General features: G+C 38.1%; 1 protein-coding gene across 4 annotated transcripts in view; it reads left to right on the plus strand.

Annotated features, from left to right (window-relative positions):
* The window catches only part of ANO4 (anoctamin 4), a 168,784-nt gene that overhangs the window by 36,257 nt on the left and 105,285 nt on the right, over positions 1–27,242 (plus strand). Inside the window, exons 1-3 of one of the 4 annotated variants that reach the window (XM_048958563.1) lie at positions 869–951; positions 2,176–2,330; positions 18,137–18,343. In XM_048958563.1, coding sequence (XP_048814520.1) covers positions 2,318–2,330; positions 18,137–18,343 — 220 coding nt within the window. In that variant the 5' untranslated portion in view covers positions 869–951; positions 2,176–2,317. Of the gene's footprint in view, positions 1–868; positions 952–2,175; positions 2,331–2,756; positions 2,876–18,136; positions 18,344–25,277; positions 25,383–27,242 lie in introns of those variants that run through there. The other 3 variants (XM_048958578.1, XM_048958588.1, XM_048958570.1) reach the window with 3 other exon arrangements.

Here is a 27,242-nt window from a genome sequence, read left to right on the forward strand (position 1 = left end):
CTCCTGTGAGTCTCAGCTTTGTTCTCAATTTAATGGAGATCTACATCAGCTGCATCTCTGCTCCCAGCCATATGAAGCTTGACCTTTGTATTTGGAGGTAGCCGGCAATGGCTGAGTGGGTTCGTAGACCATTGAAATTGATAGAGAAATACTAGCAATACATAACGCCCAATACCATCTCATTTCTATGTCTTTCAGTGACACATGGGGCTTTTCAAATCTGATATAAACACTCATATCTTTAAATGAAGATAAATCAAGAACATAGAAGTCAATCATTGATGATGCTGAGTATTAAACATGAGCAGAGGCTGGAGGGCTTTACCTCTTCTGGTGCTTCTCTCCCAGTTCCACCAGTTCTGTGCCCAGCAAGGGTGTACGGCATGTGCTTAGAGTTTACAGGCATACAGAGGTAGCAGCATGGAGTGCCAACAATCTCCCTAGAAAATATCTCTGGAATCTTCCTTTCCTACTTCTTTTCATCAAAAGCTATGTACACGATTTCAGGGCAAGGAGAAAAACCTCTTTGATGAAAATCACAGTAAGAAGATAGGATTTTGGATAGAGTTATTCCTGTTATTTTTCTTTCTTCTCCCCTGTGGACTGAAGCTGGTAAATGCTTGTTTTCTTACTTGTCCTATTATCTTGGATTGATTTCCATGAAAGTAAGGGAGCATTGGGAACTGTCAGTCTCTATGGAGATCTGGGTAATTTTAAGGTTGGATTTCTGTATTGTGGTATAGCAGAAATGTTAAGTTGCAGCTTGGAACAGTGATTGAGCACCTGGTGGAAGGAAGGGCCAAGCCAGGGGAGCTCAGCTGCATGAAATGCACCGGAGTGATTGGAAGGGGTAGTGCCAGGATCCATCCCTTTCCAGACCTCGTGTAAGAGTTGGCAGTGGAGATGAGGGTATCTTGCTAGAGATCCCTGTGTACCTGGGGCCTTCCAAGGGTAAGCAGTTTCTTTTCTTTTTATTCCTGTGTCCACGGCTGCTGCATTTGAGCTTATCCTCATCTACTGCAGCCTAGGACTTTGCTATCATGCTGTCATTGCTGCCCTTTCCATTGCATTATAGTGTTACATGTGGCTTGTCTTTGTACTTCTTAAGAAGACTCTTGTTCAAGAATGAATATAGGAAATAGTGATTTTTGTCTATCTATTTTTCCTGTAAAAGTTAGGGTGCAAGAGAGTGAACTTCACTGTTGATAACAGAGATAAAAATCTTGGGACACTTGTACCAGTTTAGCTGTTTGCACACCGTGCTCGTTTTCTCCCTGCTCAGCATAAAGCTTTTGGTTGTTTTTAAACTGTGTGCTGCAAAACACAGTTCTCTGAGACTTCTTATGCACTGAAACCAAAAAGGGCTTTCTTTAGGGAGCAGTGTGTTAGGGAGCACACACTTTGTGTTTACAGAGAATGTAAAAAGGCATAGACTCTTAGATAAGTGATTTAGGACCACCATTGCTACACTGACAGCTGGGAGCAGAGATGATGACTGTTTTCTACCCAGCTTTCACTTCATGTGTTTCTGTAAAATCTGGTGTCATGCAGGTAACAGTTATTTACTCACTGGGATTTCTAGGAAATATGATGCATAATGATTTATAAAAAAATACAATAAAGATAAAACAGCAGTAGTAACTATTTGAGTTCTGCCATTTCAAATTGATCATTTCTTTTTTTGTCTTCATGATCTTATCTGCCAAACATTCTAAGTTGTATCAAATGATTTTAATGTTTACTATGGCTGGCATGATAGCAGATCAAGTGAAATCTTTCCTGGGTAAAGTAACGTGAGTGACACCCAGACACTTTACCCATGAGTTGCAGCATGTTTACTTTCTCCTGTTTAAACTGTAGCTTTAACGTCACAGACAAAAGAATTTGTGTTTAAATCAACTTTGTCTACATCAGACATTTTAATTGTGCTTGTATGGATACTTCTGCCTAGAAAGATAAAATATTGAACACATAATGAATAATGCATCTGTCTCACAGTACTGTGATCTTTATGTGAATAAGGAAGTCGTAACTTGCCTAGGTATTGAACTGGCACAATATCCGCTATTATTTCTGCAGTGACTACTCACACAGTGAGCAGTTGCACTATGCGATGCCAAACACTGTGGATGTCTTTTTAAAGAAGAAATGGTATTTTTCCATCTCCTACTGCAGGAACAGGGCTACACATTTGCCTGCTCCCTGTAGTAATGCAGTTGTGTGGAGAGCCAAGATTTAATGCAGCAGTACGCAGAGAAGTCAATAGATGGAGATGACCATATGAAATTGCAGCTTGACTCATGAAAGAAAACTGGAGATGCGTTCACTGGGTAAAGAGCTGTTCATTAATGACCTTTCACTTCAAGACTCTTTCTCTGAGGATGCAGTTTTTTTCTCTCTCTTGCCACATAGTAAAACTATCTTGGGTGACTTTGCTTCACTGTTTTTGCTGCTAAGCACCAATCACCACTGCCATTCCCTCATCTTTCTTCCTTCCTTTCAGTAGTATAACCTGCTCTGTTGGCTGCAGTCTGACTGCTGGAAGATGCTGACTTTGTCCATCTGTTCTTTTTCCTCTAATATATTTTTCTTTCAACTTTAGGTGAAAATATGTTTCCCACTGTTATTCTGAAAAGATATCTGTTCTGAAGTTTCAGTTACACAGAGGCTATGTCCTTTAGTTTTCAAGATAGGGAGATTTTCATTTCTATTTGCCTTGATGAGGACTGGGTGCTATTATGGAACATTTCCTCTTTAAAGAAAAACTTGAAAATGGGAGAATTTCACTTTTAAAATTAATCACCATGGCAACCTTTACAGCGAATTTCCAAACATAGAAAGTTGCCTTTAAGAAGCATGGTTCTCTAAGAGAAAGGTGAGTTTTTACAGCTTCTAACAATGCTTGAAAGAGAATATAAGACTTTACAGGAATTGGTTAGAGGGATCTTTATATAGAGAAAAGAACAGTTATATGATCCTGAAGCTGCTTTATCTTTTTTTTTTCCTTTTTTTTTTTTTTTTTTAATTGAAGATGCTGTCTGCTAACTAATTTCATCATAATGCTGGCTTAAAATAGACTTGGAGAATTAGAGCCTGGAGATAATACTTGTGATGAGGTCTAACTAGATATCATGTAGGTGAATATATAGTGAAGAACTTGCCAGTGATTCTCTCGTACTTTCAACAATATTTTTCCTACTTTTGGGCTATCTTTTTATGCATATTCAGAATTTTACTGGCAAATATTAAATACTGTTCTTAAAATTGAAGAAGTATGTGAGGTAGTAGAACAAGGGAAAAAAAGTTGTTCATGCATAAAAAGAGGAAAATCCTTCACACATTACAGTTCAGTGAAACGTAACTTTAGAATTCATCTCTGTGTTCCTCTGATTCTGTCAGTACTCAGCTGAATTATCTAACATTCTATTATTTATGTGTATTAAATCCAAGGAATAAGGAAGTTCTTTTCCTACTGAAAATTCCGCAGTGAAACTATTATGTGTCCTATGAAATCCTCATGTCTTCTCTGAAATGGGAATTCCTGTGTTTCATTCTGAAATCACTGCAGAAAGGTGTTTTACGGGTGAATTTTTTATGAACGAAGGTGTGAGACTTCTTCTGGGAGAAGGGGCTAAAGAAATTGTCTCAGTGAAGATTTCATAGGGTCATAAGGACACTGATGGAGTGGTAAGAGGCAGCCAATTTTTATTAAATTTCAAGTTTACCACAGAAAATGTTCTTCTATAAAAAATTCCAGTCAGCTCTGAATGACTGCAAAGTGTTTGAGAGAAGGGGGAACTGATCCTGTAGAACACATGAGGATCGGGAGGTCAGCAGAAGTGTCCTTGTCTCCTTTCACACCACCTGGGAGTGGAACTGCAGGATCTGGGCTGCCTGTAGGTGAGTGGTTGAGCCGTGCCACTGACATCTGGAGCAGGCATAATGGGCTGCAGTCATGCACTCACTGACTGCCTTTGTTTAGCTTTGTTTTGCTGCAGTTCATTTGCATTTCACTATTCTGCTCCCCAGTGTGGAGGATGCAAGTTGGTTCTGCCAGAACTAGGGGTGAGTGTTGTTGTTAATGTACCTGTGTACAGTGCCTTACCTGGAAGAAACAGGCACTTCCAGCCATGGGAAAGTTTGTGAAAGACTTTTCATCTTATTAGTGTAACAAGTTATTTAAAGGTGACAGCCTGAAGTTTAGTACCTCAGCAGTTCAATTAAAAGGAAACACAGTTAAAAATAAATGCAATTACTTAATTATTCATATTATGTAACATCTTCAGAAAAGTCTCACTTTACAAGCTAAGTTAGCAGTACTTAGTAACATTTATCTGCTATGGGTGCTCATGCTCATGTATTTTTAATTAATGTGAAATGTGGGTAGATAAGAGATTGCCTTTTGTAATGGAAGGATAGCATTGGTTCAATCTGAAATGTTGTTTCTTTTAGTGTGTAAAGGGTCCAGTCAAGAGCTGTACATTCCAAAGTAAAATGTGTACTGAAAGCTCATTTGCAGCTCAGCAAGCTGTACCTTTGCAAACTGTACTGAGGCATGGAATTGTGCCTGTAAGAAAGCCAATTGCAGGTCTACCATTTGACTGTGAGTTGAAAAAGAGTGTTCCAGAAAAGAAGCAACTGTTGGGAATTACCATAACTGAATTTCAGAAAAACTGGTTGAAAGACTGACCTCAGGCAGGTTGTCAAATGCTTTGTTTCCTCGTTGCTTCTGATAGATGGGATTATAGGTAGGTCAAAATATTTCTCTTACCATCCATCAGTACGTAGCAAAACAGGATGTACACCTTTTACCAAGAAAGTTAGATTTGGAGTTTGTAGCTGTGAAAGATGAGTCTTTATTTTTGGTTTTTTTTACAGACTGTTTTTTACAGTGGCCATTCATTTCTATAGAACTGGTGAACATTAGTCTTTACACTTTATCATAAATAACAACTGTCATTTTAAAACCTAGTAGAAGGTACAAGTTGTGGCATAGTCCAGTAGAAAAGTAGAAAATAACTGTTTCGTGTATTCATAGACTCTTGCACTTTTAGAAATTAGAAGGAAAGTAGACAAAATTATTACTTTGCATCAACTATGAAAACTTAGGGTCTATCCACTGAGTGAGGATAGAGTGTTGGGGAGTAATCACTGAATTCTGAATTGCAGGCATTCAGAGAGATGGGATTAAAGTAACTGATTTAATATTAAGCAGTGAGGGAACAGATAAATACTAAGTATCTTGAGCACATTGGATAGTAATTCTTAGAATTCCTGAATTCTTATTTATCACCATTGTATTTGGTCTAACATTTAACTTCTAATTTACATATAAAATGGGTTGTCAACTGGAAAAGCTGAGAAGAAAAATTTAAAAGGCTTGAGATTGTAGATGATAGAATTTTCCTTATCTTGGTGCATTTAGGTTTACTTTTTAAAGACCAGGTGATGACCTATCATTTAAAAAATGCATTATGTGTGAAATAAGCTTGGGAATTGATGTCCTGATTGGACACAAATGCCAGAGTTTGTGGCGGGGGGGGGAACAGAATATAATATTCCCTTCCTTAACGTGGTTCAGCTACCAAAGGTGTTATTGTAAGTAGCCATAAAATGTATCAGAGAATTGATGGAAGAACCTCTAGAGATCATCCAGTCCAACTCCCCTGCAAAGTAAACCCCCTACACAGGTAGGCATCCAGGCTGGTCTTGGATATCTCCAGAGAAGTACAGTCCACAACATCCCTGGGCAGCCTGTTCCAGTGCTGTCACCCTTACTGTGAAGAAGTTCCTTCACATACTGTTGCAGAACTTCCTATGCTCTAGTTTATGGCCATTTCCCCTTGTCCTGTCCCCATAAACTGCTGAAGAGGTTGGCCACATCTCTTTGACTGCAACAGTTAGGATATTCATAAACGTTAATCAGATCCCCTCTGAGTAGTCTTTTCTCAAGGCTGAACAGACCCAGTTTGTTCAGCCTTTCCTCATAGGGGAGATGCTTCAGGCCTACAAAGACCATGCTTGGTTTTCAGCAAGCAGAAATGTCATGTAAGGAGGCTAAAAGCATCATGAATATTATCAGAAATTGAGAGGAAACGCTAAGGTATATTATGTTCTTATGTTCCTTTTTTCAAAAAGTTTAATCCCTTATAATTCTAACTCACCCACTTCTTTCACTCCTATGCACATAATATACATGTCTTGCCTCAAAAGTAATGCTTCCTATTTATTTCCATGGAAAATACAACAACTACAAAGAGCACATTAACATTATTTAGTAGAACAAATTCCTAGCCACGAAACTATTTTTCAGTGTAGTCATCACCTTTAGCTATGGATTTTTCACCAGCAGTGAACAAGAGATTGGATGCCACACGTGTAAAAATCTGCATTGGTAGAGAAGACCCACTGTTACAGAACTACTATGATGGTGTCTTTGCATATTTGCTAGGAAAATGTTGTCCATGCAGTTTATCTTTCATCAGTCCCAAGAGACAGAACTCAGAAGGCATGAGATCTGGACTATACAGTGGATGTGGTAGGACAGTCCAACCAAGATTGGCAGTGTGTTCCATGGTCTTCAAACTGGTATGGGGCCTGGCATTATTGTGTTGTAAGAGAAAGGTGTTCTCCTCTAACCTGACTTTGGAAATCTGAGCCTTCAGCTTAGTCAGTGTTGCAGTGTCAGAGTCATTTGTCCTAGTTACAGGAAGTCCAGAAGGATCACCTTTTTCTTATCCCAAAAGACACTGCATATCACTTTATCCTCTGAGAGCTGCATCTTGAACTTTTTCTTCAATGGAGAATGCACATGTTGCCACTACATGGCCTGCTGTTTTGACTCCAGGTTGAAGTGATAACACCACTTGTCACAGATAATGATGCAGTCCAGAATATTGTCACCTTCAGCATGATGTTGGTTCAGTAGATCCTGACAAAGATATAGTGTTCTTTCTATTCCTGTCTGAACATTTGTGGGGCCCACCTGATGCCAACTTTGCCATGTTCCAGTGTTGTCACAATCATTTCCAACAGATTGAGGCTGATATCCAGCCCTGTTCCCTGGTCATAATCCACTGATTTGCATCTGATTGAGACACTCTTCCTTTCATGGTGTTACAGCTGTGCATGGCTTTCTGCAGTATGACTTGTCTTTCATGTTGCTGTCACCACTGCTGACCCACCATCACCACTTCACTGTGCCAACACCCACTGTTTGTTTTCCATAAACTCTCAGCATCAATGAATGGCAATGGGTGCAATTTTTTCCACATGGAGGAATTCAGTGACACACCTTTTCTTCATATGTTTTTCCACATCAGATGCCATCTGTTGCAAAGCAACAAAATGAAAAGGAATATTGTTGGGAAGGTTCAATGTCTACTGCCATAACACCAACATTCACCTCTGATGTCATGAGCCAACATAATAAAATAGGAGACATTGTTTTCAGAGCAGCCTTTGTACTTTTTGTTTGAAGTGTTAAAATCATCTTTGGAAATCTATTTAAGATTGCAGTTAGTGTCATTGAGATTATGACTACTGTGGTCCATTAATGCCATTTTGTTAACAGACTTGTGCTGCTTTGTATAAGAAGAAAAAGTTTTCTGTTTTGTAATTGCTCACACTAATTTATCAAGAATACCCCTTGTGAAGGTCTCTCACTTTCAAGACATACGTTTATGATCAGAAAGGTATTTGAAGAAAGGGGTGCAGTGAGTGATATCCAGGATTTTTAGTACTGTTTTGATTCTGGGGCTTAGATCTAATATGAAGAGGTACACATTGCTTTCTCTTTCAGGGACTTCCAAAGGCATGTTTATGTAATTATATGTAATCAGGCATTCACCCAGGGATGGAATTAGGTGTGTTTTAGTTATTTATTTTTTATTTTATTGATTTTTTGTTTAGAGCTTTTTAAATTTTATTTTATTTTATCTTTAAAGAAGGGCTTTGCGTATGGATGGCATTGATTTCCCCTCCCAGCCATTGACTAGAATTCTAGAATGCCCTTAAATATTTTTAGGTTTAATTGCTCAACTGTACCTTACTTCTCTCCTGGTTTCTAAATGCACTATTGCTCCTATATTTGAATTTTCTCTTTGTGGATAGTGCCATCAAAGCAGCAGAGAACACAGCCATCTTTAACTGTGCAAAGATAGTCCTGGTTAATAATAAGTTAAGCTCTTATCAGAAGTATTGCTAACAGATTTTATGACAGTACAAATAATTCTGATGATGAGATTTCACCTTGTGGATTGTTCATAAAAATTACCTTCCACAAATGTGTTTAACTGTATGTTCTGGACTCTAAGAGAAATGATATCTGAGAATAGAAGCAGTTTTTATTCCTTATCTGCTTTTACTTAAATGCTCAAATATTCAGCACCTGTGATGTTCAGAACAAATTTAACATAATTTTCAGATTGGAATGTTCTGACAAATAGAAATTACATATTTTTATAATGTTTGTTGTGTTTGTATTGTGCTTTTTTAAATTATTTTTTACTTTCTGTATGTGGTTTTGAAAATGAATCATTAGTAATGAGATATTCAGTGTCAGAAATGTAATTGAAGACTGGGAAGTCTTCGTGGAAGAATATTTGTGAAAGTCCTTTCACTGAGAAGATGGCATTTGTAGGAGCTAACTTTAGGCTTCTTTGTATAGGTTCTTTCTATAGTCAGGTTGTCTTGGCTGGCAGGTTCAGAAAAGTTGTGACTCTCCTCTACCTCCTCTTAACCTTTAGGAACAACATCTGATGTATGTTGTTAATAACATGAGCCTTAAAGTCTGTCTTACATACTTCTTGTGATTTTCTGAATTGCTAATGTCTCAGAAGTATTCACACTTGAAAGAATGATGGGCCTTACCCTTGCATGGGTTTGTTATTCAGTAAATGAGTTACACAGACCGCCTTTTACAAAAATGAATCTGTACATTATAGGCTTCATGTTCTATGATGTAGTAACTAGATTTTTGTAGCCTCCTACCATTTTTTCTTGACTCTGCTATAAAGTTTGAGAAATTAAAATTATAGCCATCAGTAAAACGCTTTGTTCCCTGTCTTTGCAAACTACTCTGCCAAGTTCAGACAGTTGTGAGATCAGAGCTGTTTTTCAGAGTTTATTGGTCTTCCATCAGAAATATGGTGTAGTTCAGAACTGAAATAAGCACGACCTGTGTACTTTAGTCAGTCCGGGTCAGCATAAGTTGAGAATAATTATCAGATTCCTATGAGGAGCATAAGCAGGGACATGGCAGGTTTACAAACCCTTTTCAATAGCATCTTGTTACTGTTAATTGCCTGGAGTCCAGCCAGAAAGATGAGGTGGCAGATGAACACAGATTTTCACTGGCATCTGCTGCACACTACAGCTGCTATCCTGTCCGGGGATCACCCTCACTTTATGACCATTTAGAAATCTTGGCAGCATAGGCTTTATTACAATCAAATTGTTACTTGCCAAGAGAGAGTGCAGGAAATTTATGATGCATGGGAGAAAGACAAGTAGCACACGTCTCAACATTTCTGATATAAATGGCCCCTGATAACATTTTTTAGGGCCTGAAATGTGCCTGCAGTTTCCAGACTGTGGGAACAGCCTTGATATCCCATAAAGATGGTTGTTCTGGGCAAAAACCCTCCTTGGTGCTGGAGTTGACCCAGAACAGGTGATCTGTATAGTCAGATAAATATCAGTCAAAATGAATATTTAATTTGAGATTATACAAATGGTGTGCCTTTCTGCAATATAGGAAAGATGTTTTTTTCTTATTGAGAGGAGACTGTAGAGCTGGGTAGTTTCCATGAATCAACATTACCTCTCTGCTTCTGCATCTTCATTTCTGCCCAAGCTGTGTGATGGACCATACCATAATGCTCAAGAGTATGGATGGCGTACCAGTCCCCTAAACATGATGCTAAAATACAGTTAAATTAGGCCTAGTTGCTGTGCTGAAAATTGTTTCTGCCTGAAGAGTGGAGGCAGACACATTCAGATGTATCCTGAGCTATCTTTTTTTCCATCTGTAAAGTCTCCAGGGTCTTTTCCTGCTCCACGGATGATGTCTCAGGTTGATTGCACTGTTCTGCATTGTATAGAATATTAGATTAAATAAGGTAAAATGAGATGTGTGGTATTTGACTTGTAGCAATTGACATTTAGGTAGTGCATTAATACTTCAAAAGGAAAGAAAAAAAAGAAAGAAAATCTGTAGAAATCTCATGGTTAGTCAGTTAGTCCCTCACTTCATTCTTTGTTCAGGAAAAATCCTCTGGGACGTAGTGCTTGTTCTCTCTGGACACTGTGGTTTGCACTGATTTCTGTAGTACATATTACTGCTGAGTGTGCTGTTACTGTTTACTGTGCACATATGAGAAAAAGCTCAGTAAGTGCAAACTAACTTAACAAGAAAATCTTTAATTTTAGAAAATGAAAGTAATAGCTAGTTGTGGAAAAGGAAACATTTCTGAACATAGTGCTTAGCATAAGTGAAAGTAAGTTTTAAATGATCTCATTTCTGAGTCTATTTTTGACAAGTAAATGCTGTGGGTATGTAGTAAAATGAGTAAGACAAGTACTGCGTAGTTTCCAAATCAGTAATTGCCACTTAAGAATAGAGAGTCAATCTTCCAGTTTCTTTTGAAACATAGATATTGCTTCAGAAAATGGGGAGTTGACATGAGGTTGTTTATTGTGACAGAAACAGAGATCTAAATCTGTTGTTTTCAGTAAGAACCTACATTCATTGTAGCACAGTTCTTGCTTACACAGTGCAGGGGAGGGTGTAACAAGTCTGAGTATCCAATCAACAGAAATTCTGTTATTCTTGCAATTTCTTTTTCTTTGAATCTCTTTTGAGCAATTTTGATAGTCACTTTTGAACACAATGAAATTCAACTTCAGGTTGAAATATTTCATATTGTTTGCAGTCCTTGTTTCGCTATCCATCATTGTTTGGATGTATTTTGCTCTCTGGTTCTAATTTTTATATTTTGAATTCTTTCTTACTGTTTGTGTATTACAGTAATATTAATTGATGATTGGTATTCCAGATGGTGTTTCAGTAATTGATATGATAATAGTCTTTTGGCTTACTCAGAGGCAACTCATTCTAACTGATAATTTGTGTTCTATTTGATACGTTAGATTCCATCTTTCAAAGTGACAAGTCATTATAAAATCAAAAGCCAGAATATTCCAGTCCAGACAATCAGATTTATTTTCTTCCTTTTTTTTTTTTTTTTTTTGGTCAGCACAAACAGCAATTTTTTTCTGAACAATTTACAATTTGACTTCTTTTTTTTTTTTTTTTTTTTTTTTTAAAATAGAGAAATATTCTATTGAAATCTCTTACAGCAACTATCAGATTTCAGGGCAGTTTGTGCTTTCTGACTACTATTTCCATATTGGAGTAAGCAGAGGAATGATTTGTTGTTGTTTTTTTCCTCACACTATGTTTCATAATAAATACAAATCTTATGCTCTTAAAAGTCCAGGTACAACAACAGAGCAAACCAAAGTAGATACTAAAACAAAAAGAGGAATAAAGACATGAACAAAATCACAGGGAAGCCTGGTAGGAATTCAGTCAGCAAGAGTGGTGACAAATGACACGGACTGCAGCTTGCTTGGAGAACTGATGGCTGGCATGTTTTACATAAAATTGTTAGGCTTAAATCCTGACAGCCTGGAAAAAATAGAAGCATACAGACATTTGTAGTGTGTTTTGGTTTTGCAGAGAGGAACTAAGTGAAATGGTAGAAATAAAAGACTTAGAAATGCATCAAAATAGACATATTGGAATAAGAATTCCCATTTACTTTCTTGGGTTCATAAGAGTTGCACAAGCAGCACCTTGCATCAACAGCACAGTCCTGAGGCAGATCAGGTGGAAACAGCTCCACTTCAGAGATATGAAGGGTCATGGAGCTGTGCAGCTCAGCAATATGGTCACACCCTCCACAAGGAGGGTTCTCAAGTAAAAATATAGGTCCCCCCTGAAAGCTGCCTGCAGCAGTCATGATAAATAATCACCAATGAATGTTAGCTTGTTGTAATTCAATGAACTGCACTCAAGACTATAAAATAAACCCTTTGATAATGGACTTAAGGTAAGTGCAAACTTTTTATACATTAGGAATTTGTTTAGTGCTGATAGAGTTAACTCTGTCTCTGGATTGCAGGTGTACCATAGGTATTGTATCCCCTGTCAATTTGGGGAGAAAAAGCTGTTCTGGCCTAAAGCACGTTGGCAAGTGTAAACCTTCGTCCTCCTGAAGTCTGACATTTTAGCTATTCTTGTCTATCAGTGCAGAGAAAACTGCACAACCCCAGTGGATGCACAGACCTTTCTCCCTGAATACCTAGTTTAAGTTCAGACATCCCTTTGAACATGGTTCAAATCACAGACCTTAATATTGATAGATACTGGCATGCACAGGACGATCCTTACTCATCCTATGTTTCCAGCTGTGGGTTCAGAGGGCAGCAGGTGGATTTTTCTCTCCTGCTCATTCATTTCCACCTAGGACTCAAAAGAAACAGAAGAGTCAGTCATGGCATCAAGCATAGCTGTCTTTCTGCTGAGCCTCACATGAAAATGATTTTGCATGAGAAAACTTTAATCTTACTTGCCCTTTCTGACCTCCCCATTTTCAATGCTAGCTTTAAGATGTGAAAAAAAGCTGACTATGTCTGCAGAGCATCCTTGACTTTAATAGGAGATGTGGCAATTTGTGCAAGCTGAAGAAAGGTTGCGTAGCTTTTTAAGGTGGACAGATTGGCTCATTTTCTCCTTTGCTGGGTGTAAAAGTTGAAAGGAACCAAATAAGCAATTTGCCACTTTATATATTGTATATGAAAGGTTCATTTTTTGCTTTCTGCCCATTTTTCCCAAGTGCATCCTTACAACCATGCTTATCTGTGACTGCAGACTGCCTGGAGCTGCCTTGTTTCTTGGGGGCCCTACATACCATCACAGTTGACTTCCCTTGCTCTGAGCAACACCACACTTGTTCTGCTCTGAAAGGGACCTTGAAGAAAGGGTCTGCCTCAGTTTGCTGTAGGGCCAAAGCAGAATAAAAGACCCACATAAAGAAGAGAAACAGCTGAAGTAATTTGCCTCCAGCATGAACACTGACATGCTGATAATACCAAAATAAAAAGCCTTATTGCACCTGCCAGCAGCAGTTTCTTATCCCAGAGATCTACAAAGCAGGTCAGGGCACTTGAGGTTAATTTAGCACTGTTAGCTAATAGATCATTTATACAGCTTCCTGAGTCTGCACTGCGTTGTTATTGTTTATTCATGTTCATATTATCTCTGTCTAGAGGAAGACACGTCAGGAAGGAGCCTATGATTATGTGCCTATAGCTGAACTGTGGCTGAGCCAAACTGGCCTACCAAGCCATCTCAGTTTCAATGTAGTATAATTTGGACACAGTGCCTTGTCAGCCCCAGTACTGCCACTAAAACCATCTCCTCCAGCACCAGAGCTTTGCACTATGCTCAGTCCAATGGTGCAGGCTGGCTGGCTGAGGCCTTCTGGTGGTGGGTCTTACTTCACACTCAGGTATGTGGTGCTCAGGACCTCTGGCTAGAGCTGAGGCAGCAGAGCCCCATCACGTACTTGGATGAGAGACTGCTATGCAGCACAGGGTGATTGATACTGCATATGAAAAGCCAACAAAACAAACAGCACTATCATATAAAGCTTTGCATGCAGGGTAAGCCATGCAGTGGTGTTTTCTACTTCTAGTAATTTTTCCTTCCTTTTCCTTAAGTTAGATTTTGCTTCCTGGCTTTGAAGTACTTTAGTACTTCACTTTAATGTTCTGATACTCAGGTTTTATCTGGAGCATTATAAACTCTCTAGTTATCTCTCATTATCAGATGCAAAATATGCTCGATATAAAAGAAATGCTGCTTTAGCAAAAATAATACCTCATATAAAGACAAAACTGGAAGCAATAAATTAGCCAGGAGCAGCATCAAGGCTGCTCTTCCCTGCTAGCAAGCTGCACAGCTGAGGTTGTTTTGTAGGAAGGGAGTGAAGATGCTTATCTTACATGAACCTCAAACAGAGGTCTCAGAGGAGAACAGAAATGCAACAAGAAGAGCAATTCCTCATGGAGACAAAAAGCTTGTTTGTGGGAAAAGAAAAACAAAAGACAGAGAAAGGGAAGGAAAGACATGTTAATATTGAAAATACAGAGAAGGAATTCTGCTGTATGCAGGAAAAGGACTGAGTGATGCATGCAATACTTCAGGCTCTAACCTCATCCAGCTTCAGAACACTCAGCTTCTACTTCTGCTAGTGGTGCTCAGACTGCAGAGCACAATGGTTTGAGCCCTATCCTGAAGCTAGTCCTCCAAAGTGGACAGTTGGTTTTGGGTACTGGACAGCATGTAAGACTTCCATTTCTATCTGCCCGGTAGCTCGAGGTTGAAATGATCCATTATAATAAGTGAGAAGCAATAAAATAAACACTATTTTTGCAGCATCCCTACTGTCTGTCAGAGCAGTCAAGTGCGTTGCCAGTGCTGCCAAGCTCACTTACAAATGGTCATGCTACAGGCACAGTGAGGCACGTAAGAATGGTGGGATTTTGGTGGTCAGAATCTATGTGGTATCAAAACTGAAAGCCAGGGAATGGCTCCACCAAACGAGTAAACTGAGGACCTAGTCTGCAGTGTATTGCTGGAGAGTTTGTCTGTCTTTCTAGGTGTCTTATGTGGGTATTGTCACGCTGCAAAAAGTAATAGGTGTCAACTTGAACATCTATTCTTCAGGGATCTCTGCACCATTTTCTCGAATCTCTGTCCCACAGAAACTGTGATTCAGCAACAGTGTGGGTTTTTTGCAAGAATAGGGTGAGTTTGCACAAGAGACTGCTTAATGCCAATAATTCACCATGTTTTCATCCCCCATAAGCTATAAGCACTATTTCTAATACTTCTTTGCCTCTGATTCCCCCCTCTCTTTTTCTCTACTTTTGTGCATACTAACTGGGAATGTATTTTTATGTGCCAGTATCTCTTTTAAAAGGATTTTCGCCCACATGAAAACAAGGTAATACCTCAGCTTACTGTGATAGCAATCTTACACTTTTGCAGACATTTACTTGTAGTTTAACAAAAGAAATGAACAGAGAAAAGCAAGATCTGGGCTTCCTCTGGAGAAATCTGAAATGCTAATTAAACAAAGACGCTTGCAACTTTGTTCTGTACTTGTATTTCTTGAAAACACAAGGGAAATTCATTCTCACAAATATATTGAATATACTGGTGACACGTTGTTGGACCAAACTTTTTGGAACAAACAGTAGTGCTTTTTGAATACTTTCACATTTTAAATATGTCCAATGAATAATCTGCTTAATTTCCAATAATGTTGGCATGTTCTTTTTCATATACTTCGGTGTTATTGCTTTATAGTCCCACTGTTAAGTGCAAGAGAAAGAAGGTTGCATGCAATCAGAGTTAAATTGTAGGTTGAACATCATTTTGGCTGTGATTATTTGGATAGATTAGATCTGCAGATTTTACAGTCTTTAGGAAGAATGGTCTGTCTGCAGTATCCATTATTTTGAAGGCTGCACAAATAGTTTAGGAAGCTGAGTCAGAGCCACACAACACATCATATATGATTTCAGACAGTGAAAATATTTACTTTAACCTCAGATAATCACAGAATCATAGAATGGCTTAGGTTGGAGGGGACCATAAATATTGTCTAATTCCAAACCCCTGCCATGGTTTGAGTTACCAACCACCAGATCTGATTTCCCAAGGCCTCATCCTACTTGGCCTTGGATGCCTCCAGGAGGGACGCTCACAGCTTCTCTTATGCCAGTGCCTCATCACTCTCTGAGGAAAAAAATTGTGCCTAAACACCTAACATAAATCTCTTCTATTTTTATTTAAATCTATTCCTCTCCATTCTATCACTGTCAGATCGTGTAAAACGTCAGTCTATCTCCTACTTTTAAGCTCCTTTCAAGTACTGGAAGGGCACAGTGTGGTATCCCCAGGGCTTTCTTCTCTCCAAACCAAACAAGCCTGACTCCCTCAACTTTTCTTCATAGGAGAGGTGCTCCAACTCCTTGGTCACCTTTATCACAGTATATTTGCAACCAGTTTCTAAAAAAGAGGCCTTGTTCTGTGACCAAATTAAGATATACCCTTACTGAGATCCAATCAGTAAGGGTGTGTCTGTGACAGTTACATGTTTCACTGAGCTATACTTCAACTCCCTTGTAAACTTCAGAGTTGGTTGCTTCTTACGATAAAGCAGTCAGTGGTGATGTTAAAAGAATACTTTTTGCAATACCTTAGGGATAACTGCACAAGAATTTGATCAGTTATGTTACTCTGAACTTCTAGTAACTGCACAAGAAAGCCCCAGGTGGGGCTTGTATTTCACTGTTTGAATCTTCTTACAACTAAATTCTTTATACAAACAAATGTGTTGTCCAGGCATACTTGTTATTCTGCTTGTGTGGACTATTACACTGCCTTTCACAAGATGAATCAATTGAATAAAATGACTGGGGTTTGCTGACTGTGTTAATGAAGATGTGCTTCCAACGATCCTTAGAAACAGGCAGTGGTTACATTAGCTCTGTAACCAGGAGGTATGCGAGCAGCTGCTCATAGGAGCACTTCCATTTAAACTTCCTGCAGGAGATCAGCTCTGATGAAGTGCAGCAAAATCAGGTAGTGAGCACGCAGCTTCAGTTCTAAATGCACAAAGCCATCTCAGAGGAGAGCAATTTGCACAGCCTCTCTTCATGTGTGCAACCCCACTGTTTTCACCATTTACCTACAAAAGTAATGGCTCTCTTCCCCATAGTAGTGTGTTACATATTGAAGTGTATTAAGATGTCAGAGTTTCAAACCTATTCTGTGATCTGGAGGCTTATGTCACATGGACTTTCAGTGGAACTGGAAGACTGGTGTCACTGAGGCAGTCTTGGGAATGACAGTGGAGGACCCCTTTTGCTAACATGTGTAGAGTAGTCAGTGCTACCTGAGTGACCAGTTTTACAGTTCATTCTTCACATGCTTACATGTTTCTGATTCTTAGGGTGTTCTGTTTCTATCTGCTTCTCTGTTTGCCTAGATATAGTTTTAAAGACTTTCCTTTTTCTTTTTTAAACAAAGAATGGCTGCTGATGAAAGGAATAAGAATCACAATTAAATTAAGCATAAAATGGCACTGTAGAATTATTGTTCAGCTTTGTTGCCTGAAAGAGATGATTGGCTAAAGATTTTTACCAGAGGATGCTGTCAGTAATTCAAGTTGCTGCAATTGCATTAATGTGAACAGAAGAAAGTCAGAAGCAGTTGTTTTTCTGCCATAAAGTAGCATTTCTTTCTGAGAGCATACAGCAGATAGAAAATATCAACTTTGTTATTCTCTGTGGAAAAGTAAAGCCTCTTTCATCACAGAAAACAATTTCTATTTAAAAATTATCTGTGACAAATGTGACATTTGAGAATGTTTGGTGTGAAAGATTCTCCAGCATTGCAGAAGGTGTTTCAGAACTGGTGAGAATGGAATAGGTTTTCAAACATAAGGTCATGTTATTGTTGCTTATAGAACTATTGTTGTCCTAAAAGCAGATCATTTTAATAAAAACTGGTCACTGCTTGTGTAGCTTAGTGTCTTTTCCATACGATGAGACATTCTGGTACACGCTGATATTCAGAAGAGAAGAACCTATCACTGCCAAGTTTTAGTCTATCAGTCACAAAGCTGTCACTTAATAATCTGTGTAGTACTTACCTCTTTACTATGGGCCTGTGTGACTTGTGTGGTTTTTGAAGGAGTGGAAGATAATTCCTCCTATAGGCCAGTACAGCAGTAAACCATGACTTTGTATTAGTTTAAATATCTGTTAGTGTAGTTATTCTGTTATCTGCAGTGCAGCAGCAGTAAAGATGTTCACATTTTTTATTTTCATAGAAAATTCATGTTTTTATAATTTTATTTCCTCCTTTTTTATTTTTTCTTTTTGAAAGCTTTTATAACTTCATTTTTAAATGCGGCAGGTTTTGTACCTTTTTACCTTAGTTGTTCTGTGTTGTTCTCTTGTGTCTAACAGTACTAATTCATATTCCTGACAGGTATAAGTTTATCTATTCATGGGGCTGAAAAGCGTATGCAAATCTGTCAGCGGAGGACTGCAGCACGCTACCCAGTGTCACAGCGTCCACCTGTGGTTGGGCACCCTTCATTACCACAAGTCAGAAGGTCAATAAGCATGGAAGCCTCATCAGCTGGATCGAGTAATCCAACAGCCTCTGGTGGAAAAGCAAAAACTCACCAGCCAGGTAACAGATTTGATGTGGCACTTTTTCAGTTCCATTTCTTGCATGGTATGTCATTATGTTGTGAAGCTGGTGTCAGCAGCATTAGATCACACGTGCATAAAGATCAGTCTGTTGATCATCAGAGCTACAGATTGATGTTTTGTGTATGTTTTCTATGTTTTTGATAGTTACAGATTGCACTGGGAATACCAAGAGTTGGGACAGCTGAACACAGAGAATGAAAACATAGGTTTAAACCATAAAAAAAAAACAACCATAAACAAATCTATAGTGGTATCCAAAATGTTAATGCAGAAAGAAAATTGAATTATTGTTTTTGTATACTGCAACCTTTCTATACACTTTATTTTAGCCATGAGCTGATGGCAATGCTGTAAAGACTACGGGCATCCCTATGGAACTCTGTATTTGACACTAACGTTGGTTCTGAACTAAAGATGTGACACAATGCAGAGTGCAGACCAAATTCAGTCTGCCACAATGAAAACAAATCTCTAAATCCGTAGGACATTTTGCAAACTGTGTTAACTGGTTAGCAAAATGAAATTTTTTAAAAGAAACCTGAGTCTCTTGGGTACTATCAAATTCTCAGTGACATCATGAATTCATTCCTTGTTATGTTAACTACCAGAACTATTTCAGAAGTTTGTATTTTTTTTAGAATAGAGTAGTGCATTTGTGCTGGCCATGTTCAATTTTTTCAAAGTGAAAATTAAACTCTTAATTTCTATCCTGAGTACAGTGAATTATGACTGCCCATGAGGTCTGTTTTGTAGATTTTATATTGAGGGGTTTTGATAATCTTCCACCCTTGCTGCTCAGGAAAGGAGATGATGCCTCCATAGCAGAAGTTGGGGTGCCATGGGACAGAGTCCATTTGTATGAGACAGAGTTCTCTGCCTACAAACGCTCAGTATGCTTCCATTATCTTGCAGACCTGGGGCATTCCTTAATTTTTGTACAAGTTGAAAGTTTAGATTATTTTGATTTGCTATGCAGCTCTATTTCCATGAGTTTCACATACGTATACTATTCAGACTCAATAGCCTTTGTCAACATGGGTTAATTAAGAATTTACGGTGACTCATAACCATTTTCTTTGTTTATTTCTGTTCTTCTCTTCACTTGTTTGTCCTGTTTTTTTTAGCTTCCGTGTTTTTTCTTTGAGGTACAGAAACTACTACTGCATACGTTATTGCTGCTCAATATATATTACAAAGAGTGCAGCATGATAAAAGATCAATTAAAAAAGACAGCACCACAGTTTGTGAAACAAGTGTATTGTTCATGCACAATAGGTTATGCTAATCACATTAATTTTGAGCTGCTACACGTTCTACACCTATATGTCAATAGAGATGGCCTGTGCATTAGCACTAAATAATGCATAAGCAACATATGCTGTTTTTTGATTGAGAAAAAGATCCCTTTTTATGTAGACCACAGAGGTTTCCTAAAATGGAGCTCATTAGTGAGCATCATTTGGATGATGCTTCTCTGAGGAATTCAGCTTTCAGTACAGTCATATGAGATTAGTTTTGTCAATCATATCCTGTGCTTTAGACAATAAAAGCATCCATAACCTTCAGAGAACATGCTCAGTGGCTTAGTTCAAGGAGGCATTTTCTATCATAAGCTTCACTCAAGTTAACAGGAGTTAATAGAACCTAGAACCTTGAGGGCTGCAGACTCTTAAAAATAGATTTTATGGCAGGAATCCTATCTTATACAACTTACAATGTCATTATTTCATCTGAAATTATTTGAATCTGATTGTTTATTTCTGTTTGAGAATACTAAATTTTTCTGTGTCTGATTTGAATTACAACCGTTAGAGCTGTGTTCAAGTAGACTGTTAGAAAGATTATGGTCAGTCAACAACAGTAATAAGTAGAACTATTAGGAGAGAGAAAAAAAAAAACAAAATTGAAATCATATGTTATTAGTTTCTATTCAGCAAGAAATTATCAGCTCTAACTACATAAAAAATCTTCCTAGTACACTAGTTGGCCAATGGCAGTACCTTATGAAATGCTGTACATTATAAATAGTTTGGTATTTCAGAGTGATGATTATTCTGACATATATAAATTACCCAGGTAAAATAGCTTACATGGTCAATGGCAAGGGAACACCTACAGGTTTCTGGAATGATGATGGAAGGCTACTGTGGTCATTGGGGCCCAGTGACAGAAACATTTTGTTAGTCTCTTGGCTTTTAACATAAATACTACCCGATATAGAAGTTGTAATCTTTAAAGGAAGATGCATGTTGCTTTTGGCATTCTTTTCTTGATTTTTGAATTCTCTTTTTTTTTTATTTCTTATTCAATTGCACAATTTTTATTTATGCATGTAATTTTTGGGCATGAAATAAGAAAGAAGTAGTGACATTGGCCAACAGAACAATTGACTCTAGGAGGCAAGAACAAATGTGCAGATCTTGAAACTATTGCAATCAAAATTAAAGCAAAAGAGAAAATGTATGTTTTATGAGCTTAGTCACAATGTAATGAACTTTGAATCGTCAAGGAAGCTAGAACTGAGCCCTATCAAACTGATAATTTAATGTGCAAAAGATATCCTTTCCTCATCATAAAATGTGCACATGCTTGTATGTGTTCAGTGTTCTTCAGAATATGTATGTTAGATATGATTTGTTGGTTCAATCACATTCTCTGTTCTTTGCTGACTGGCAAGGCGTATGGCATACATCTCCCTCAGATTAAAAGAATAAATTCCTGCAAATAATTCTGCCAGAAAGCTCTGTCATGCAAATATTTCTTGGCAGAAAATGCATGTAAGGCATGGGAGTAACTGATGTCAACTCACCTGAAAATTTACAATCCCATTGGCAGCAGTGCTGTTATCTTGCTTGTATAACGTGCTTAGGGACACAGCCTTTTTCAGTGTTTTCTGGTGGGTGTATATGAGAACTTTCTCTCGCATGGAATGAAGCATAGAAAAACCAAGCAGATTTCAAATAAGTTTAACATTCCCTTCATTAATCTTATTTGTGCATTACAAAAAATGGAATACTCACAAGAAACGGCCCAGTGCAGTAGTACCTTGATTAATATCAAAAAAACATCTCCAGATACTTAACTTTTCTTTTTATTTACACCTGTATTCAACAGGATGCAAATTCAATGCTCCAAGCAAATTTTTTCCTACACCTGCACTTCAAGTGTTAGCTGGAAATTCTCTTCTGAACACAGGGAGAGTTTCTCCTGACTATTGGTGTGGAGCCTCTGCAAAGCTGCTAAAGGGGCAAGCAGTTGGCTGCAATTACAGTGGGGACCTTTTGTCCCTGGGCTGAATGGCAGGTCGTCAGATGGTCATTATGGGCTACTTTGGGTTTAAAGATTGAACTACATAGTGCATGAGGAAGAGATTGAAATCTTCTGTCACTTTGCTTAGTCATTCAGCCCAATTCATTCATTGCTTTCCTTTTCTTAGGGCAGAAGCCACTTATTCAAAAACACCTGCTCCTAATGAAAAAAAATCTAGAGGATAAAGGATATTTTTCAACGCTCTCTCTTTTATTTATTTATTTTTAAAAAAAATTGGTTTAGGCTCAAATTTCATTCCTCCTGCATTTTGGTTTGTGCTGTGCCTGACACACAAAAGTACTGATCCTGCCTGGGATCTGTGCATGCCCTCAATAAGGAACTTCAAAACTAATATTAGTAATTTTAAGTGGTGTCTTTGAGGGTGTTCTATTTCTCTGGCAATGTATTTTTAAACTCATCTCTTTTCAAATACTTCATTTTTTCCCTTCCTGCTTTGATCAGCCTCCTGTTTGCTGTTGTAAAATGATCTTTCATTCATTCTTGCAATCAATTATATATGGTTACTTTAGAATCAGTGCAGCTCACCCTCCAATTTCAGCTCTCAGAGCTGCTGTTAGTTTACGTCATGCATTTAGCTCACAAAAGCTGCAAAACGCCAGTCCCTCTGCATGTTCTCAATCATTTCACCCTCATAAGGTTTCCTTGCAAAGTGTAACGTCTGGAATGAAACTGGTAGATGTGACTTTGCACCAAATAGGGAATACTGCTGATCCCAAGAAAAGGTTATAGTGTCCTAAGACCGGTGTACCATAATTGTCTTAAAACAATGAAGAATATTTTTGACAGTACTAATTTTGCTGAAGAAAACAGACAATAGATTTAAATAAAACGCAAATAAATAAAATGCTTCTGAAAAATTAGAGAGCCATTTTATTAAAAACAAAGAGTTTATCATCTAGGAAGCAGTCAAGGAGACCTTGAATAATTAGTCAGTATGTTCCTGTAATGCTTGGCTAATGATTTTTCTTAGATATAGTTCTAACTTAAGTAGGACTTGGTATTACATAAGTCTCTATTTCAAATGTAAAATATGCTTCAAAAATCCCAGGGAAAGATTTTTGGCTGTCAAAAGACGGAACAGACTAAATTCTGCTTTAGCAGAAATGTTTTTAAGGTCAGAACATTAATTTGTCTGTAACAAAGCTGTTCAGTGATAATTTGCACAAAGGGTTTCTTGCCATCCAAAGGACAGCAAGACCTCTCCCCCAAGCCCAGTGTTTCATTCTTTAAACCTTTCTGTATCTACTTACTTGAGTAAGTAGATTAGTATAATACAATAGGACAGAGCAGTATAGTTCACTTGGATCTTTGAAGATCAACAAGCCCAACTGCCTACTAAGTGCAGCTATATCAGAACCCCACAAAAAATTCCTACTACTGCAAGATACAGATGTGACAAGCCTAAAAATAATTGTGTGAAACAAAACATCACAGCTTACAGCAGGCGTAAGGGTAGCAGCAAAGCAAAGGTGGCCTCATCTTTGATCTGCTCCAAAAAAGGAACAAATTCCCTTTGGGACATGCAAACCATTGCCCTTCCCTGTGCTACAAGTGACTGAACATCTCAGGAAGCAGATGTGTTCTCCACATGCTGGATAACACTGTGAAGGCATGATGTTTGCTAGGTACGTTCTTGGACTACACAGTTCTAGACCGTGCTGTGCTTCGGAGGTCCAGCAGAGCATGAAAGACATTTCTGAGATCTCCATTATTGATATCATTTAGGCTGTTTACTAGAGCAAAAAGAGACAGCACCATGCTTATTACTTTATTTAGGCCTAACCTTATGAGAATACTTAGCATAGAGAAGGAATTTAGCACCTGTTGTACTACAGCATGAAGAAGTAGTCTGAACTTCAAGGAAACTGGAAGCTCTTTAAAGATCAATAAAAGCTCACATACTTTAAAGACCCTTTATGCTGCCAGGATGCCTGAAAATGATGACCCTTGAGGTTCAGATGCTCTCCTACTGCTTGCAAAAGAGTCTGTGCTTAACGCTAATTACTGAAAATAGTCCATTTTCAGAAGTCTGTCTGCTCTTGGTAATTTCAGGAGATCACAGGTCTTTGTAAGAAGGATTCACTGCACCAGGTTTAGGAACAGGGTTCCTGCTGTTTGAAGGTACCCTCAAAGACACTGGGAGATGTTGGCAGACATTAAACATTGTCTAGATGAAATCTTCCACTCCAGAAGTCTCTAAACCTGTGCAAGCTGGAAGAGACAGCCTAGAAACAGATATGTGTAAAATAGGGTCATCAAGAAGCATTTAGTTATTGTACTAAAGGATGTGGTTTAGTTGGGAAACATTGGTGGTAGGTGGATAGTTGGACTGGATGATCTTGAAGGTCTTTTCCAGCCTTGGTGATTCTATGATTCTATGGTATGTCCATACACTGTTCATACTCCCTTTGTGTAAGCATCTGCTGTCAGAAATAGGATCCTGTGCTGGATCCAACACTATTCTACCATCCTGCATTTAGGATAAACATTTTCATATTTCTATTCTATATTCATTTCTCAGCAGTCTCAGGACAGCTGAAGTTCCCAAAATTTTTTTGGGGATGCCTTCTGAGAGAATGAATGGGAAGGATGTATTTAGACTGTGAAGTCAGTGATAGGGTATGATATGATGTGAGTCTATATAATTGATTGTTGCATTAAACTCCGCCTTGGAGAGAAGCTGAATATCTTGATATTTCATGCTGCAATGAAGTAATCTTTGGTGCACTAAAGGTGTCTATTAATTAGGTCATGCCTCTTACACCCATGTGGCCAGCTTTTCTGCATATCTCACCAGTATACTACTGACTTCAGAACTGGGCAAACTCTTTGCAATGAATGGCTCATTCAGCCATTTCTCCCTCTTCCCTTCCTTGATTGCCTGCTAACAACTCAAGATATTGCTAAAGAGATAAACTGAAGGATTAATCATTCACAAGTAATTAGATTTTTCAAACATAGACAAATGTTTGAACATATGTGATAGTGATCTTTGATAACTATGTCTTTGTATGCGCACTTGCAGTGTAAAAAGAAAGCTGCAGAACTAAAACATAATCACTCCTACTGCCATTTTAATACAAATGAGAGTAACATGGAATGAGCTGAGCTGCTCAGTTCATTTAGATCTCAGACTTCTTTCTAGATTCTCATTTGCAACATGCAACTGTATAGCATTGTCTGTCTCTTCTTTGTTGTACACAATGGTTTGTGCCATTTTTAGACTGTCTCTCATGGATTCCTATGCCATATATTGTGGCAACTGGAAAGATTAGATATATTCTCAGTAGAACACACTTTGGTTCCTTGTCTCTTTGCATTATTGGTGAAAAGAAGTGCTTCTAGGGGGGGTAGTTTAAAGGCTCATTGTGCAGTAATGCCCCTCTACTGATTGTGTAAGGATTTGCACAGGGGCCAGGTGTCTTCAGGCAATTGGGAATACTAGCCATAGAAATATGTGACATGGTATTCTGGTGGATTCTGGGTGGGCATTTCAGTCCTTTCAGCTTTCAAAAGATTCAGTCATATATAAAGGAATAGTTGCAGAATAGTGATGGATGTTGTGTCCTTTTGCACAACAGTTCAATGATTTGGCTGCATGTACATATGGAAGACCTGGATCATCAGCTCTCCTGAACTGTTGTCCAGTTTATACTTGCTGCTTAGGAGATTCCTTGTTCCTGATGGTAAGTGCAGACTGTTGGAATTGATAGTCCCCATGTGAAAGGCATGTTATGGGCATTGGAAATTGTTGAAATGCAAGAATTGAAGGCTGAGGGCTAGCAGGATCCTGTCCCCATAACCTGATGTTCAGGCTGCTTTGTCAGGAGAGATTTTAAAGATGTGGGTTTGTACCAAGGGCTATCCATCCATTTTTTTCTATGATTGTCTGTTTAAAAGGCACAGGCAGCATGAGAGAGACAGAAAGAGAGAGCATGCAGATATCCCACTTCTTTGTAGTTAATTGGGTGAAGGGATTTCTCTGTTTCTGACTTCACCTGAAGTATAACATAGGGCAGAACCGACACCATACGTTTAAAAAATATTTAAGGCTGTGATAATATGGTAGTATTAGGTGTTTAGAAATGCTGTGTTCCCTATTGCTGCTTCTGGCAGATAAAGAGGGAGTTTGTGTTAACATAATAAGGTGTATTATTATTCCTTGCAGTGTATTGGAATGTAAAGGGAAACTAGCTTTCCATTACCTTTCAAAAATAATTCTGGTATTGTTAGTAGGATACACTTGTCGTGACCATGTGCAGAGACAGCTATGACATAGGTTCTTCATGCTAAGTAATGATTTGGGGTTTAAAATTCTTTTTCCTTGCGTTATATAGAAGTATATATGAAGTAGGCATATATATTCACTCCACTACCTTTCAAAGCACAGTTAAAACAAGTGGGGCATTCTTTTATGTTCACACTCAGCTTTTGATTCTCACGGTGACAAAATATACTATTTTTTTAACACGAGCGGTAAGCCAGTTAAGCCTATCAGGAGATATATTCAAGTCCCTAAGTATTTGTGGATGTATATGACAATCTACCAGGTCAGAGTCTTTTAAAAGGCCTGCAGTTATTTCCAGAGGGCACACAAATTTTTCAGTCTTTGAAACATATTGTGTTTTAATGCTCTTAAGATAGAGTGCTCTGATTTAAATAAGAAGTCTTTAAAGCTTCTTTCACTGTGCATTATTATCTGGTATTCTTGCAGAATTATGTTTTGTAGATGTAAGAAGCAAATCCTGTGTCCTACACAGGTAAAATAAGTATCTCAAATTAGAGAAAACTGTATAAACAGCAAAATGGACCTTTAAGATATTCTCAGTTTGCCAATATAGTTACACATGTGCTGGCACTACCTAGCTGTCTCTTCAGAAACATGCTTTGAAGCTGCAAATTTACCTCTGCAGAAATTTCTAGAGCTGTAGACAAAACATTTGTTTGCACTTGCTGAGTTGATTGGAATTGAGGGAAGACAGAGAAGAAAGACTGTAATTTCAGTAGGCAACTGAGTTAAATATTTTTTTTCTTACTGATGAGCACAGACTAAGTAGTAAAATTCTTCAAGTAACCCGACTGCCTTGTTGAGTTACAGCAATTACCTTCATTCAAAATTACTGAATAAATATGAACACCTCATTGTAGTTTGGGAATCATTTTCTCCATCCAACTTATTTACATGTCCTCTATTTTGGTGCCAGGCACTGAAACTCTACATTTTTCTGCACATGCAATTGCTTATGCTCAGTTTCAGGCCACAGTGTGAGAGTGTCTGTGTGCAAACATCATTTGCACGTCACAGTGTAAAATGTGCAGGCTTTGAAAGTATGGCTCCAGGTATTTACTGTGCAAGGAAAAAAAAAGAAATTTTTTGTTTTTCTTTTTGTTTTTGAAGCCCAAGTCTGAAATGCTGCTTTTGCTAATTGAGTAATACTAGGTAATACGCGTAACAAGGCTCTCATCTAGCAAAATACCTCAATATGTTCTTGATTTTAAGTAGATGCAAAATCTCCGTCTGATTTTAAGTAGATGCAAAAATCCCA

Source organism: Lagopus muta, chromosome 1 (genome assembly GCF_023343835.1).
Source record: "Lagopus muta isolate bLagMut1 chromosome 1, bLagMut1 primary, whole genome shotgun sequence".
Classification (NCBI taxonomy): domain Eukaryota; kingdom Metazoa; phylum Chordata; class Aves; order Galliformes; family Phasianidae; genus Lagopus; species Lagopus muta.